Below are 15,000 nucleotides of genomic sequence, written 5' to 3'. Positions count from 1 at the left end.
TTATACTATTTGATGATTTTATACAGCTTCAGAAACTTTTGTGGGGGATTAAAATAGTGAAGACTTTGGCTACTAATCATCTGACCTCGATAGACCTTTCGTAATGTCAATAAAATGGTCTAATCGTAAACAAATCTCAAGGTAAAAATGTGTCCAAGTACTGAATTGAAGGAGTTAACTTATACCGTAACTGAACATCCACACAAATGATAAGTGCAAAGATAAGCAACACACATGACAGTGAAGCAAATAACTTAACTTTCTATTTACTAAACTGCCTATTCACCAAACCATACCCTATTGTTCATTTATCGGCCGAGCAAGACGAGTGGACCGAACTGGCTGGCTGGGACGAGCTGGACGAATGGGAGAAATGTATTGGAATGACAGAGATATCGAAGAGAGGTTGACGGAGAGTGGATGACAGTGAGTGACAGAGGAGGCTTGTGCGTTATCGTCAGGGAGGTGACAGGGAAAGTGACGGTAACAGTGAGCAGACACATCTCATTGACGTGTGGGAGTGAAAGGAAGGCCGTAGACCGTATCCTAACATTTTTTTCAGTAGCTTATCTGAATGACTCTTAACAGGCTGTATTGGAAGTTGCTGGTGTTCTCAAGGGTGTCTTCATGTCTCTGGTAACAGTATGAAGGGGAAAAAAATAGAAGAAAAAGCTGTGTCGTTTATGAATATCTATGTAAACTCGACTTGTCATCTTTTCGGCCCTTTTGAAAATAGACCTTATGAAAGATTATATTTGAGACTAGAGGCCATAGAGTTAATTGTGCTGTTATGAAAGTGTATCTTTTTCGACAAACCGTGCAATATATTCTGACTTTTTAGTGGAAAAGAACATTCATTATAGCTCGACTTGTCATTTTCTAGTCTTTAAAAACAGCAATACAAGCCCAGTGTTGCAGGACATAGGGATTATTTAACCGGTACGAATAAACATCCTTTTTTGAATTGGGTACATATTTTCCAACGCTTTGTTCCCTCACCTTCACTATTTTCCAAGACCACAGAGATAATAGGTCGCTATTCTATTATTATTATTATTATTATTATTATTATTATTATTATTATTATTATTATTATTATTATTATTATTATTATTATTATTATTATTATTATTGTTATGATTATTATAATTATTGTTATTATTATTATTATTATTATTATTATTATTATTATTATTATTATTATTATTATTATTATTATTATTATTATTATTATTATTATTATTATTATTATTATTATTATTATTATTAGAATTATTATTATTACTATTATTGCTACTATTGTATTACTACTACTACCACTACCATTACTTCTACTACTACTACTACTACTACTACTACTACTACTACTACTACTACTACTACTACTACTACTACTACTACTACTACTACTACTACTACTACTACTACTACTACTACTACTACTACTACTACTACTACTACTACTACTACTACTACTACTATTACTTTTATTTATGCATCCATTCACCCATGTCATAAATCTGCTAATCTATGATAATAACGACAACAACAATGGCACCAACAACACAAATGCAATATACCAGTGTGAAAGCGTGTGTGGGAGGGAGAGGGAGAGGGAGAGGGAGAGGGAGAGGGAGGGGGCTGAAGGAAGGGAATTAGGGGGAGGGGGAACAAGAACCGGTTAGCTGACAATGCTGCAGCTCTGCCGGTTGTGACACTTTCCTGTTTGCCACTTTTGATTTTTTTCCTTTCTTTTTTTCAGTTAAATTTCCTTCATTATGGTTTCTTTGTTCTCTCAGTATTGGATTTTTTTTTTCTTTTTGCATTGCTTTCCTCTTCAATTTCGTGGTATTTCGTTTCGTAATTTTGTAATTTCATTTTGTTCTTTATTGCATTTTACTTTATTTTTTTTTCTCCTTCCTTTCTCTAATGGTTTTGATTCCTTTTATTCATCTTGAGTCTTCTGCCTTACTAGTTTTTTTTTTTTTTCTGAATATTAACATTTATTGCAAATTTTCCACCCTCGGCCACCTGCTACTTCGTTTTTCTATTATTATTATCATTATTATAATTTTCTATTATTACATTTATAGGAAACTTACACGTATTTCCTTTTTCTATCTCTCTCTTTTTCCGTTTGATAATTTTGACTTATTACTTTCTTTCCCAATTCAGCATTTGAGCCATAAGAACTACTCACATTAGACACAATTCATCTTACACGACCACCATTACCTTAAGCACGATTATCTCAAGCTCCAACTGAACAAAATAACAACAAACCACATTTAAAACTCCATTCTATTACCTACACACTACAGGGGAACATTGTATGGCTTCCAGTGCTGGGAGGTGAGGTGCTGACGGCTAAGTGTTCAGCCCTTCCAACAGAATATGCGTCCTTTAATGAAATTCACAGCGACACTCAGAGAAAGCTAAATGCAATTATAGGATGCGTGAATCCATACTACTGCTCAGGTCTTTGCAGGTTAGCAGGTGGACGTGAGCATTTATCAGCAGCAGCACATGAAAGAACGTCTCCTCCAGAATGGTGAGCGGTCAATAAGAATGATAAAAGGAAACTAACGTAGGAATATTAGTATTTTTTTGTTTTTGGTCGACAACTACAAATCTTTCGTTGAGAGAATATAACACTTGGGACAGTATTACTTAAACGCTTCACCGTCTTAACTACATTCCAAGACTTTATTATAAGTTACTAGAGTTTCCAGAGGTGTTTTTATGATTCTGAGGATACTTTAAGAAGTTTCCTGCCCAACTAATGAGGAAAATATTGAAGGAAATCTTAATAATAATCTATATGGCCTTTAAATCTATAGTCTTATGGGAGTTCAAAGCATTTCAAAACACGAGCTCTGCAGTTTTCTTGCCATCGTTCCCATCAATGTATTTTGTTCCCATTAACTGCTGTAAGCACCGTGGCACTAGAAAAGCAGAAGTAGTTTCGTTATTCCTCCCTTCCATCTGAACAGGGAAGACCAATGACTGACTGACTGATTAAGCTTAAGCACCGGAACAACTGATCTATATAGCGCAGCACGAGGAAAATCAGACCTCATCCTTTCATTGTGCCTCATCGGTACATACTAAAACGCACATGCCCTACATCGATACAATCACACAATGAAACCTTCAGAATGCCCTCACCTCCATAAAGGCTTCAGCATCCATCCAGTGATCACACGAGGCACCCTCCACCTTCTTGTTTGTTACCTTGCAATGAACCTACACGTGTACCTATTGCTTAGTGGCCTAAATAATACAAGTTCTCATAACAGTAGGTACAGTGACCCGAGGATATAAAAATAGAAAAAAATGAAAAGAAAAAAAAATCAGAAAATCATAAATAGATCAAATAAATCCGACAATCTTGATCCACCAGTCATGATGCGGCGTCAGAGTGGTTTCCTGAGTGTCAACCCAATATTCACGGTTACCTGCTCGCGGCGGGTATCTCATGAACGGTGATACTGATACCGATGCCGCCGCTCACGTGCACCTGTGTGTGTAGGCTTAGCACCTGTCACCTGCGTGTGGTCAGTGGCAGTGACGGCGGCGGCGGCGGCGGTGGTGGTGATGGTAGTGGTAGTAATAGTGGTATAAAAAAGTAGTAGTAGTAGTATTAGTAGTTATTGTTGTTGTTTGTAGGGAGTAGTAGTGTAGTGGTAGTAGTGGTAGTGCTAGTGGTGGTAGTAGTAGTAGTAGTAGTTATTGTTGTTTGTAGAGAGTAGTAGTAGTAGTAGTAGTAGTAGTAGTAGTAGTAGTAGTAATAATTGTAGCAGTAACACTAATAGCAGTAGCAGTAGTAGTAGTAACAGTAGTAGGTCTCTGGTCACAGATGTTGATGGTGGTGACATGGTGACAGTAGCAATAGTTGTATCAGATGTAACAAAGATGATTCAACAGTCATGTCTTTGGCAGTGATGGGTGGTTGTGGTGATGGCAATTGTAATAATGGTAGTAATGGTCATACCAACAGTAGTTACGGGGCAACAGGGGCGGTGGACGCTGTAGGCGGGGATGGCGATGATGACGGTGGAGGTGGTGGTGGTGGTGGTGTTGGTGCAGACCACTTGCCCTTCAGTCCGCGGATCACGTGGTTCGTGGGTCTCTTCCTCCTCCTCCTGGTGGTGGCGAGTCTTCATTTCCGCGCCCTCACCGTCCTCCCAAGAACCTCCTCCATCACTCTCACTTGTACACACTTTTATTTACCTGTGCTTGCGCCCCACACCTGCACGGCCGCCACACAACACCAAAAGCACCTTTCAGTAACCAGAGACGCGGCTCACGGCTGCAGGCTACGTCACACCTTCACACGCGGGGTTTGACGCACATACACACATACACACACGCACACGAGGTAGGGTCTGGGAGGGACGCCGTGTACGTATCCTCCTTCTCCGCCGAGCGATGGCTACTTACTGAACCCTCTTCTCTTCCTCACTGCTCACTGCTCACTCTCTCTGCGCGGTGAGTGGTGACTGCCACTGAGTGTTGTCTGGCGCGTGGCGGCGACTGAAGTAGGGGTAGGAGAGGAGCAAGGGAGATGGGCAGGAGGGACGGGAAGGACGGGAGGTGAGGGGCACATGCCGCTTGCTGCCTCACTACTGTAAGAACGCTATTGTCTTTCCGATTTTGAGCAAAGTTGTTGTTGTTATTGTTGTTATTGTTGCTGTTTTTGTTGTCCATTATTGTCAGTGTGTTTTCTTTGTGTTCTCCATTTACGTACACGCCGCTGCCTCACTTCCGCATGAACGTGTGTGATCTTTTTCCTAATTTGTGTTAATTTGCTGTTGTTGTCTTTATTTTCGTTATCCATTGCCACGACCTTCTTCTTTTCTTTCTTTCCTTCTTTCCTTTTCACCGTATTTTTTTTAGCGCAGCCTCCTCATCACTGCATGAACATTTTGATATTTCCCAGTTTGTATATAATTGCTTATGCTGTTGTCATTGTTTTTGTTATTCATAATAGTCGCTGTCTTCTTTCTTTTTAGTCGTGTTCGCCAACCGCCCTTGTATGTCTCTTCTCCTTCATCTTCCCTTCATGTATTGCTGGTCTTTATTCTTCTTGGGCACACAGTGTTGCTGGCGGTGCAGGTGGTGATTCATGAGGCAGCAGTGCATGGAGGTGATGGTGGGAAGAGCAGGCAGGCATCGTGGTACTAAAAAATGCACATCTTTAACACGCAATGCCACGTGATATGCAGGCATTAATGAATAATGATAGGGAAAAATGTACGAGCCATGACACACACACACACACACACACACACACACACACACACACACACACACACACACACACGAGCCATCTTAAGATCCTTGCCACACACCTGTTTGCTCCCGGCCAGATGTGCAGTTGTAGGTGTAATATAGTTTCCATAAACGGAGGAATAAGAGGGAGAGGAGGATGTAAGGGAAGAGGAGAGGAGAGGGGGAATGAGAGAAGGCAGATGCAGTAAGTTAGAGAGAAAAGAACGCATAAAACAGGTATGAGTGGCAACAAAATTGTAATGATACATGTACCCAGAAATAAGAACATAAGAGAATAAAGGAAGCTACAAAATCCACTATGAAAAATACCCAACTGTTGATTTCCACCTATCATCCTCATCCATGACTCTATCTAATGTAATCTTGTTCCTAATGACTCGGTACTAAAAACCTGACTACTGAGTTTATTCCACTCATCAACCACTTTATTTGGGAAGCAATTCCTTTTTATCTCCTCTTTAAATCAACCTTTTTTTTTTTTTTCCAAGCTTGAACCAATTATTTTAGACTCATGATTTGACTCGATACAAAACACAAGTCACCATTCAGCTTCCTCTACTTTATTATATTTTCAAGAAACTAGACGGAAGACTTCATAGGACGCGGGAATGCTTAACCCCTTCAGTACATCTTTATCTTGAGAATTGTGTACGATTAGACCATTTTATTGACATTAGGAAGGTTCTATGGAGGTCAAGAGATTAATGGTCAAAGTCTTCGCTATTTTACTCACCAAATAAGTTTCTGAAGATGTATAAAATCGCCAAATGGTACGCAGAATGAATATGAAAAGGCAGAACTGAACTGAAGGGGTTAAGAATATACGATGGACGCAAGGCATTACAACAATAACTGACTTGAGAGTTGACATTTCATATTGACAATGAGAACACAGTAAAGTTATATGAAAATTCAGTGTCGTGTGATGTTGAAGGAGAAAATGAAAGGTTGCAATTTTTGTTTTTCTTCACATGAGAAGGATTCTGGCTAAGGGAAATATACCTGAAAAGAAAAAAAAAAAAATGCCAGAGGTACCACCAGTTTTTATTTATCATTTTAGCTTTCTCTTCAGGGAATCTCATAATTTCTATTCGTTTCCGGTACTGGTGAGATGAGGAATAATAAAAGCACAGGTGCACAACTTTTATTTATTATTTTAGCTTTCTTTTTCAGGGACTGTCATTATTTTGATCCGTTTCTGGTGTTGTTAAGCTGAGAAAAACAAAAACACAGAGGCACAGTTTTTATTTTATCTTTCTTTTCAGGGACTCTCATCATTTCTATCCTGGTGTGTTTTGTTTTGTTTTGTATTTCATTTTTGTTGGTAAGCTGAGGAATAAAAAAAAAACACAGAGGCACACTTTTGTATTATGCAGAAATGCAAACTTTATTATCATTATTCATTTTCTCCCCACAGAAGGTGATGGTGTTGTATACACATATATATTAGCGGTCGCTGTTGTTGCTGTTGTTGTGGTTGCTGTTGTTATGAATGGTAGTGGTGGTGGTGGTGGTGGTGGTGGTGTCAATGCCGCGGTGGTGACGGCAGCGGCATATTAAAGGTATTTGGTGTACAAGTGTGATATATGTAAGTAATGTTGGCAGTGTTTTGGTGGAAGACGACCTTGTAAGCGGTGGTCACTCACTAGCCGGTCAACACACACACACACACACACACACACACACACACACAATCGTAAGAGAGCAGAAGGAGGAGAAGGAGGCGGAGGAGGAGGAGGCGGTGCTACACATCATTTTCGTAACAATCGTGGGGCGGAGTTGAGAGTGGAGGGAGGAGTTACGTGGGGCGATGGAGACAGAATAAGTGATGGTGTTCAGAGAGAGAGAGAGAGAGAGAGAGAGAGAGAGAGAGAGAGAGAGTTTGAAAAGAGGGAAAGCATAGATAAATGAAACATAATTACAAAGAAAAATTAAACCAGAAGATGAAGGACAGAAGAAACGAAAAAAAGAAGGAAGGAAGGAAGGAAGGAAGGAAAAAAAGGCACTTCGACTCTCATGTGCGAAAAAAAGAGATAGAAATAGAGAAGATAACAAGAAAAGGCACTGCGATTTTCCTATGAGTAAAAGAGTAACAGACAAACGATAGCCAGGAGACTGAGAAAGGACGGAACAAATGAGACAAAAGGCCCGTATTAAAAAAACTCACTGTTCTCTCACCACGACTATTTTCAGAGGCCACAGAATCGATCAACAGGGCTCTCAAGAGTGTTTCTCCTATCAGTAATGCAGAAATAGTGTTAATCTCTCACTAGAACAGCAGAAACATCTTTAAAAACCCTCGTGCCTTTAAGCAAAGTACAGAAAATAGTGAGATGAAGCGCAGAAGTCCCTTAAGAATATGGTCCAAAGACGGAAAGAAGGAAGGCACTGCGATTCTCCCATGTAGCTTCCATTTGGTGTGACTCCTGGCGTCCTCTGGTGCTTCCCGGGACGCTGCACCTCCCATCTCCACCAGCAGGAGAGCAGAGGCGGGGCTAGGCTCAGCAGTAACAGGTCCTGCTGAGTTCAGGCTCGGCTGGGGAGAGGCGTAGCGAAGATTCCTCCGAGTCATTGTCTGCGTCATTCTTCTGTCGCATCATTACGTCCACGAGGAACCTGACAGAGAGAGAGAGAGAGAGAGAGAGAGAGAGAGAGAGAGAGAGAGAGAGAGAGAGAGAGAGAGAGAGAATATGTGTAATGTAAGGAATAACTCAAATAGAAGAGGCTATGAATCAAGGGATCTTTTTCTACTGTTAATTATTTTGTCTCTTAGAAAAGGAAAGCTGAATATGCATAACATTATTGTAGTTAGCCATTTGTAATTTCTATTAGATTCAGACAAACTTTTAACACTCCTCTCTTAGTGACAAATAATGGTAACCTTTAACGAATGCTTTCTGAACACACCACTGTCTCAATCAATGAATGCATTTCATTAACCCATTGCTGGACTTGAAAACTACTGATGTTCGTGGTTACGTGTGTGTGTGTGTGTGTGTGTGTGTGTGTGTGTGTGTGTGTGTGTGAGAGAGAGAGAGAGGAAAGCTGGTCAAAGGGTAATATAAAACGAAAAACAACCCCAGTTAGTTGCCAGCCCCCTTGCAGGTCAGAGAGAGTTATTCAAAAAAGAGTGTGTGTGTGTGTGTGTGTGTGTGTGTGTGTGTGTGTGTGTGCTTCTCACCTCATGGAGTCAGTCACCATCAGTCCCTCCTTGGCCGAAGTTTCCGTCCAGCCCGTGAAGTTGTGCTCTTTGTACAGCCTCTCGATCTCCAGCTGGTCCACTTGGCGGTGCGGCAGGTCACACTGGAAGCAAACACACCAGACTTAAAACACAGGTCACATTGAAGGCACAGCACACACTCAAACCAAACATACATGCATAAAACACAGGCTACACTGGAAACATGACAATCACCACTGTAGCATTGTTTTTTTTTTAGCCTCTGAATAAACTGCTCGTGTAACATTGTACCTTTGATTCGTGTCACTGAAATAGCGACCACAAGAATGTACATTATAAACTGATGGCCTTAATTCATTAGTATTAAGTGGAGTAATAGTTTCCAGGTATTTCAATAAGCGAGTCGCATTAAATTACTTTCCAGTGAACTAATTCCTAATGATAACCCGTATCGCCACAGTGCAGCAGTCACACACACGCTCACTGGCCACGAGTACCAAGCAGGTGTGTGTGTGTGTGTGTGTGTGTGTGTGTGTGTGTGTGTGTGTGTGTGTGTGTGTGTGTGTGAGAGAGAGAGAGAGAGAGAGAGAGAGAGAGAGAGAGAGAGAGAGAGAGAGAGAGAGAGAGAGAGAGAGAGAGAGAGAGAGATAACACATTACACGCGTCCTCAGCTTACAAGATAGAAGAATTGCAAATCTTTCCCTGGTAATCAACTTGTTTTCGTTATCTAATTTTGTTTGTTTATTTATTTCTGAAGAGTTGATTAATCTATTTATCCACCTATCTATCTATTTATATATTTCTTTATTCCTCTAACTTATTCATATTTATCTATTTATACTTGTTTATTTTTGTGAGTGTAAAAGTTGCGTGGATTCTTTTTTCACGGAGAGGGAGAATGTTGAGTTGAAGGTCAGCAGGATCGTGGTGTGAGCAGGTGAGGTGTAAGGTGGCTGGCGGGTGGTCTAGTGGGCGGGCTTGCGTGCGTCTGTCATCCACTACATCGGTGTTCGCTTTCCGGGAAGGGAAACTCTTAGATTTGTTTTCCCGAGAAGAATGATTGCTCGAGGAGAACTCACACCACTGCGCGAAATTATCAAATCTTTCTCGTCCTCTCCACCACCACCACTACCGCCACTACCACCTCCTCCTTTATCTCCTCCTCATCTTCCAATGACTTTTAAACTAGTATTTCTGCCAATATCTGCTCTGACCCTTCTCTCCTCCTCCCTCCAGTATCATTCCCGCTTCCTCCGCCCTGTACGTCACCACTCTTCCCCCACACGGCTTAAAATTGGATATTTATCACGAGGGAACTACGTACAGTGTTACCCAATTGAAATAAACCAGATTATAATACGTCTGATTATAATTTGGTATATATGACGAGAAAAACTATTCAATTTTCACAGAGGAAGCATTGTAGGTGGAATTACCTGTACGTGAAGCCACTTAACGACCTAACAACCCAACAAGACTCACCTTATTGGCCAACAACATGCACGGGATCGGGGAGCCGTCGTCCAGAGTGCATTTGAGTCCACGTCCTTCTTCCACTTGAGCGTGTTGAGGAAGGAGCTGCGGTTGGTGAGGTCAAACATGATGATACAGCCTTGAGCGTCCTTGTAGTAGACGCGGGTCATCCACGTGAACCTCTCCTGGCCTGAGGGAAAACACCACTTACGGACATGTATTAAGATTTTAACCCCTTCAGTACCATGACGCTTTTTAATATTCATTCTGTTTACAGCTTCAGAAATCTATGTGGGAATTCAAATAGTAAAGACTGTGACCATCAATCTTCTGACCTCCATAGACCCTTCCTATTGTAAATACATTTGTCTAATCATACCTCAAAATCTCAAGTTAAAGAAAAGCATCCCAGTACTGAAGACATTGAAGTGTCTCAGATTATTGACGCTACTTTGCACAGTGTCTAAAGCAGATTCGTAATTCTAAGACACCACTTACGGACGTGTGTTCAGACTTCAAAGCATCTCGCAATATTGACACTACTTTGCACACTGTCTAAAGCAGGTCCCTAATTTAACCCCTTCAGTTCCATGCCGCATTTTCATATTCATTCTGCTTACTATTTGGGGATTTTATACAGCTTCAGAAACTTGTGTGGGTATCAAAAGAGTAATGACTGGCTATTATTCTTTTGATCTCTATAAACCTTTCCTAATGCAAATAAAATGTCTAATCACGCTAAAAAAATCATGATAAAAATGCGTCTCAGTAGTGAAGGGGTTAAAATCGTTACGTTTGGAGTTCGTTCAGTGGAAGTAAATGACACCCTGGTATGTCATTTATTCAACGATAATGACAACATGGAAAATTCGCGAAAGACACGTGCAGACCGCCCATCAAGCAGTTTCGGAACCACTCCTATAAAATATTCCTCGAAATTATCTGGATATTCTTTTCTTTCAAACACGTGAAACTGATTGAAGGGCATGGAGTGTACTAGGACTCCATATTAGTCTTACCGCAGGGCCATGACTGATTGATTTTAATGCACCACAAAAGTACAACAAGAAAACAGGAGAACGTAAAGGAAGCTGAAAGGCGCCTTTAAACTTACACACAAGGCATTAGCTCCCTGCATGTATGGAACACTCCCATCTATTTCAAGTCACCATTTCTATCCATTCCTTTACCATTCATTCAACTACCACTCTTATTAGGACCAGGAAAGGAATAATTTGTCTTAACTTATCATGTTATAGCCCTTCTGTTGCCCTACATCAGATTACACACACACACACACACACACACACACACACACACACACACACACACACACACACACACACACACACACACACACACACACACACACACACACACACACACACACACACACACACACACACACACACACACACACACACACACACACACACACACACACACACCAGCAATGTCCCACAGCTGTAGTTTGATGGTCTCGGAGTCTGACCACTTGAGGATCTTGAGAGCGAAGTCCACGCCGACGGTGCCCTTGTAGTCCCGCCTGAAGGAGTCCTGCACGTAGCGCTGCACGAAGGACGTCTTGCCCACCGTGGGGTCACCGATGATGATCACCTTGAAGAGCCGCTCAGTCATTTCCGGCACCTCTGCAACACATCAGGCCAGTGAATAATATGTCCCAGAGAGAGAGAGAGAGAGAGAGAGAGAGAGAGAGAGAGAGAGAGAGAGAGGGTACAGACACACCTGAGCCCACCAGCTTTGTACAAACTCCTACACTCACCACCATTGTTGCTTTGTGAGTCTTCCTCCACCTGTAGCTTCTTCAAGTAATAACCGCCTTCCTCCGGTCCCCGTCTGCGGATCATTGTGGCGGTGGTGGTGGTGGCGGTAGTGGTGGTGGTAGTGGTGACTGTGGTGGTGAGCTGGGAGGGAGGACAGCTCTTTTTCCTTCTGCCTCTCCCTCTCTTTCCTTCCCTTTTCTTTCCTTTTCAGTGACTAATTTCTTTCTTTTTCCTTTGTTTAATTCCTTAGCGAATGTATGAGTGTGTTTTTAAGTCTATATGTGTGTGTATGTGTGTGTGGGTGTGTGTGTGGGTGAGTTGGTGGGTGGGTGGCAGCTCGAGCGTGTTTACTCAGTACTGGTGCAGCTTATGAGATGCATGGCAGTTACTGGTGAATGGGGGTGATGGTGCAGTCTTTTTTTTATTGCAGCAAGCTGGGAGGCAGGGCAACAGTAGGGCGGGCAGGCTGTGGCGGGCTGGGCGGCTCTCTGACTTGGCTGGCAGGGCAGGACGCCTCACACTTGGCTCTCTGACTACAGACTGGCAGGGCGGGGCGGCTGGCACGGCTGGCACGGCTTGGCTCCCTGACCTGGTTCACTCCTGGTTGGCGAAAACTTCTGCTACATTTGCTTCTCTTTGGTCTCATCGATTTAGCTTCTTTAGATTTGGGTCTAATTGTTATCGTAGTTTTTTCTATATTACCTTCCTTTGTTTTGTTTGATTTTATCCGTTTTCTTTCCTTAGATGGACTGGTTGTATGGATCTGTAGTCTTGTGATACGGTACAGTATGGTGTGTGTGTGTGTATGTGTGTGTGTGTGTGTGTGTGTGTGTGTGTGTGTGTGTGTGTGTGTGTGTGTGTGTGTGTGTGTGTGTGTGGATGGATGGGTGGGTGTGTATGTGTGAGTGGAGTTATGCCATGCACTCTCTGTCTCTATATACAGGCAAACATACACACGAATCTGGCTGCTGGTGTGTTACAAGCTTACTGGCAACAATAACCCGCTATTTACAACATGCAGGGTGACATGCATATATATGTTACACCCCGTTTGTGAAATTGCCCATTTCATGAAATGGGCAAACCCAATTCATGAAATGAACCTAACCTAACCTAACCTAACCTAACCCAATTCATGAAATGTGCAATGGAGTGGCCATTTCATGAAATGGTTAGGTTAGGTTAGGTTCATTTCATGAATTGGGTTTGCCCATTTCATGAAATGGGCAATTTCACAAACGGGGTGTAACATATACATACACAACGCATGCATAGAAGCAGACAGAGAAACAGACAGACAGACATACATATGAACACTCGAACAGACAGACATACAGATAGACAGTCATGATTTACACGTGCTTCAATAGAGTATGACTAGTATGTATATAACTTCTTAAACCAAAAAAGATAGAAAAGAGAGAGAGAGAGAGAGAGAGAGAGAGAGAGAGAGAGAGAGAGAGAGAGAGAGAGAGAGAGAGAGAGAGAGAGAGAGAGAGCATGAGTAGCCCACATAGTTTTGAGCATCAAGCCACAGGGAATTAGATCACCACATTGCCTCATAACAGCAAATCCAATATCATGTTACGGTTTGTAGCAGTAGTAATAGTTGTAGTAATAGTAGTAGTAGTAGTAGTAGTAGTAGTAGTAGTAGTAGTAGTAGTAGTAGTAGTAGTAGTAGTAAAAGTAGCAATAAAACTAATAAAAAAAAGCAAGCATCAAAAATATAAAAATCGCACCAGGAACAGAATCAACAATTTCTATCGTCAATCCTTCTAAATCTGGTTCCAGGACAATGAACAGAGCAAACCCTTCGCACTCCACCGCCACCTGCCAGCCTTCTTCCTCCTCCTCCTCCTCCGCACCCTATCCTACGAACATTCAACCCTTTAGTAACACATGAACGAAACCTCAGCCTGCATTCCCCATCACTCGTCCCTCGCCTGCTTGCTGCTCCGGGGTCGTGTATCGCATTCGGTCACGTCATGGCAAAGCGGTGAATACAGCAAGCCAAAGCGGATTAATGGTAAGACTTCTCCACACTCACATGACCACGCTCCTAGTATTAGTCTCTCTCTCTCTCTCTCTCTCTCTCTCTCTCTCTCTCTCTCTCTCTCTCTCTCTCTCTCTCTCGATGGCCTCAGCACTCACTCTCCTCCGTTCACACACACACACACACACACACACACACACACACACACACACACACACACACACACACACACACACGTATACCTTCTTACACTCAGCCTCCTAACACTAATAGTATCTCTCCCTACCCTCTCCTCACCATTTTCTAGCCACGCCCAGTCGACCAACACACCCATCGCTTATTCCCCGCCACCACACCATTGCACGCCACACAGAGTCCCTATTTTAACGGAACACACCCTGAGAGAACATCACTTCGCACCAAAATACAGCATAAGTGTCTACTAACTCAGCACATTGTGTTAATAAAGGTACCGGTGATGATACTTAAGGTGAAATAGGAGTCTTATGTCATGTTTTCATGAGAAGAAAGCAGCAGCAATACTACACGCTGACAGCTGTGTGGTGTGTTTCTGTTTGACACGCTCACTACTGCTGACAGTGTTTACTGGGTGATGCTGAAGGTTTGGCTCTTAGAGATGGTGTTGATGGTGACGACTGGCTGGTGCTGAATGAAGCTTGAGTGGTGGTAACGGTGAGGCTGATGGAAGCTGGACGCTTCTACTCAGTTTGGTCTTTGAGGGTGAGGCCTTCCGTGGCCTGGTACGCCTTTTCGTCTGCTGCTTCCACGGAGTCCTTGGAGGAGGTGGTAGAGATGGTGGCGGCGGATGATGCTGGCCTGGCCTTGCTGCCCAGCACCACCTGCATGCCTCGGGGATTGCTCACCAGGCACCACTGGTCCAACAGCATGTACAGCACAATGCCGCCCAGCACGCTCGCGATGATCAGATCCACCAACATGTTCATGTTTCACCTCTAGCTGTGGCCAACACCATACTCGCGCGGCTCACGGTGGCCTCTAACCATAAAGAAAACTGCGATCAGCGAGGCCAGGCTTGAGATTGTGGAGTCAGTCCTCGCCTTGCCGACCCTCAACACAAGTCTGGTTATCAAATATATTGCGTCGTTGACGTGACTTTCACAGATTTGGATTGCATATGAATGGCGATGCTTGGAACACTCCTGGCTCTCCGCGCCGCTCCTCAGATCTCAAAGGTGGTGCCCGGGACAGTGTAGCGCCCCCGTAGCAAGTCACTCCTCCTTTCACAGTTGGTC

At 42.8% G+C, this 15,000-nt stretch overlaps 2 protein-coding genes across 6 annotated transcripts in view; both read right to left on the bottom strand.

The window, feature by feature from the left end:
• The window catches only part of LOC123516781 (glutamate receptor-interacting protein 2-like), a 136,082-nt gene extending 131,582 nt beyond the window's left edge, over positions 1 to 4,500 (bottom strand). For 3 of the 5 annotated variants that reach the window (XM_045276424.1, XM_045276423.1, XM_045276426.1), the window contains exon 1: positions 3,995 to 4,498. The gene's annotated coding sequence lies outside the window, so the exon portion shown is untranslated. Of the gene's footprint in view, positions 1 to 3,994 lie in introns of all 5 variants that reach the window. The other 2 variants (XM_045276422.1, XM_045276425.1) reach the window with 2 other exon arrangements.
• A 2,153-nt stretch (positions 4,501 to 6,653) lies between these two features.
• LOC123517215 (ras-related protein Rab-7L1-like) overlaps positions 6,654 to 15,000 on the bottom strand; it is a 24,618-nt gene continuing 16,271 nt past the window's right edge. Inside the window, 5 exon segments of the mRNA XM_045277237.1 lie at positions 6,654 to 7,911; positions 8,477 to 8,598; positions 9,959 to 10,014; positions 10,017 to 10,139; positions 11,398 to 11,598. Coding sequence (XP_045133172.1) covers positions 7,797 to 7,911; positions 8,477 to 8,598; positions 9,959 to 10,014; positions 10,017 to 10,139; positions 11,398 to 11,598 — 617 coding nt within the window. The 3' untranslated portion in view covers positions 6,654 to 7,796.

Source organism: Portunus trituberculatus, chromosome 41, assembly GCF_017591435.1.
Source record: "Portunus trituberculatus isolate SZX2019 chromosome 41, ASM1759143v1, whole genome shotgun sequence".
Lineage (NCBI taxonomy): Eukaryota > Metazoa > Arthropoda > Malacostraca > Decapoda > Portunidae > Portunus > Portunus trituberculatus.
This window is presented reverse-complemented; position numbering and strand designations above follow the sequence as displayed.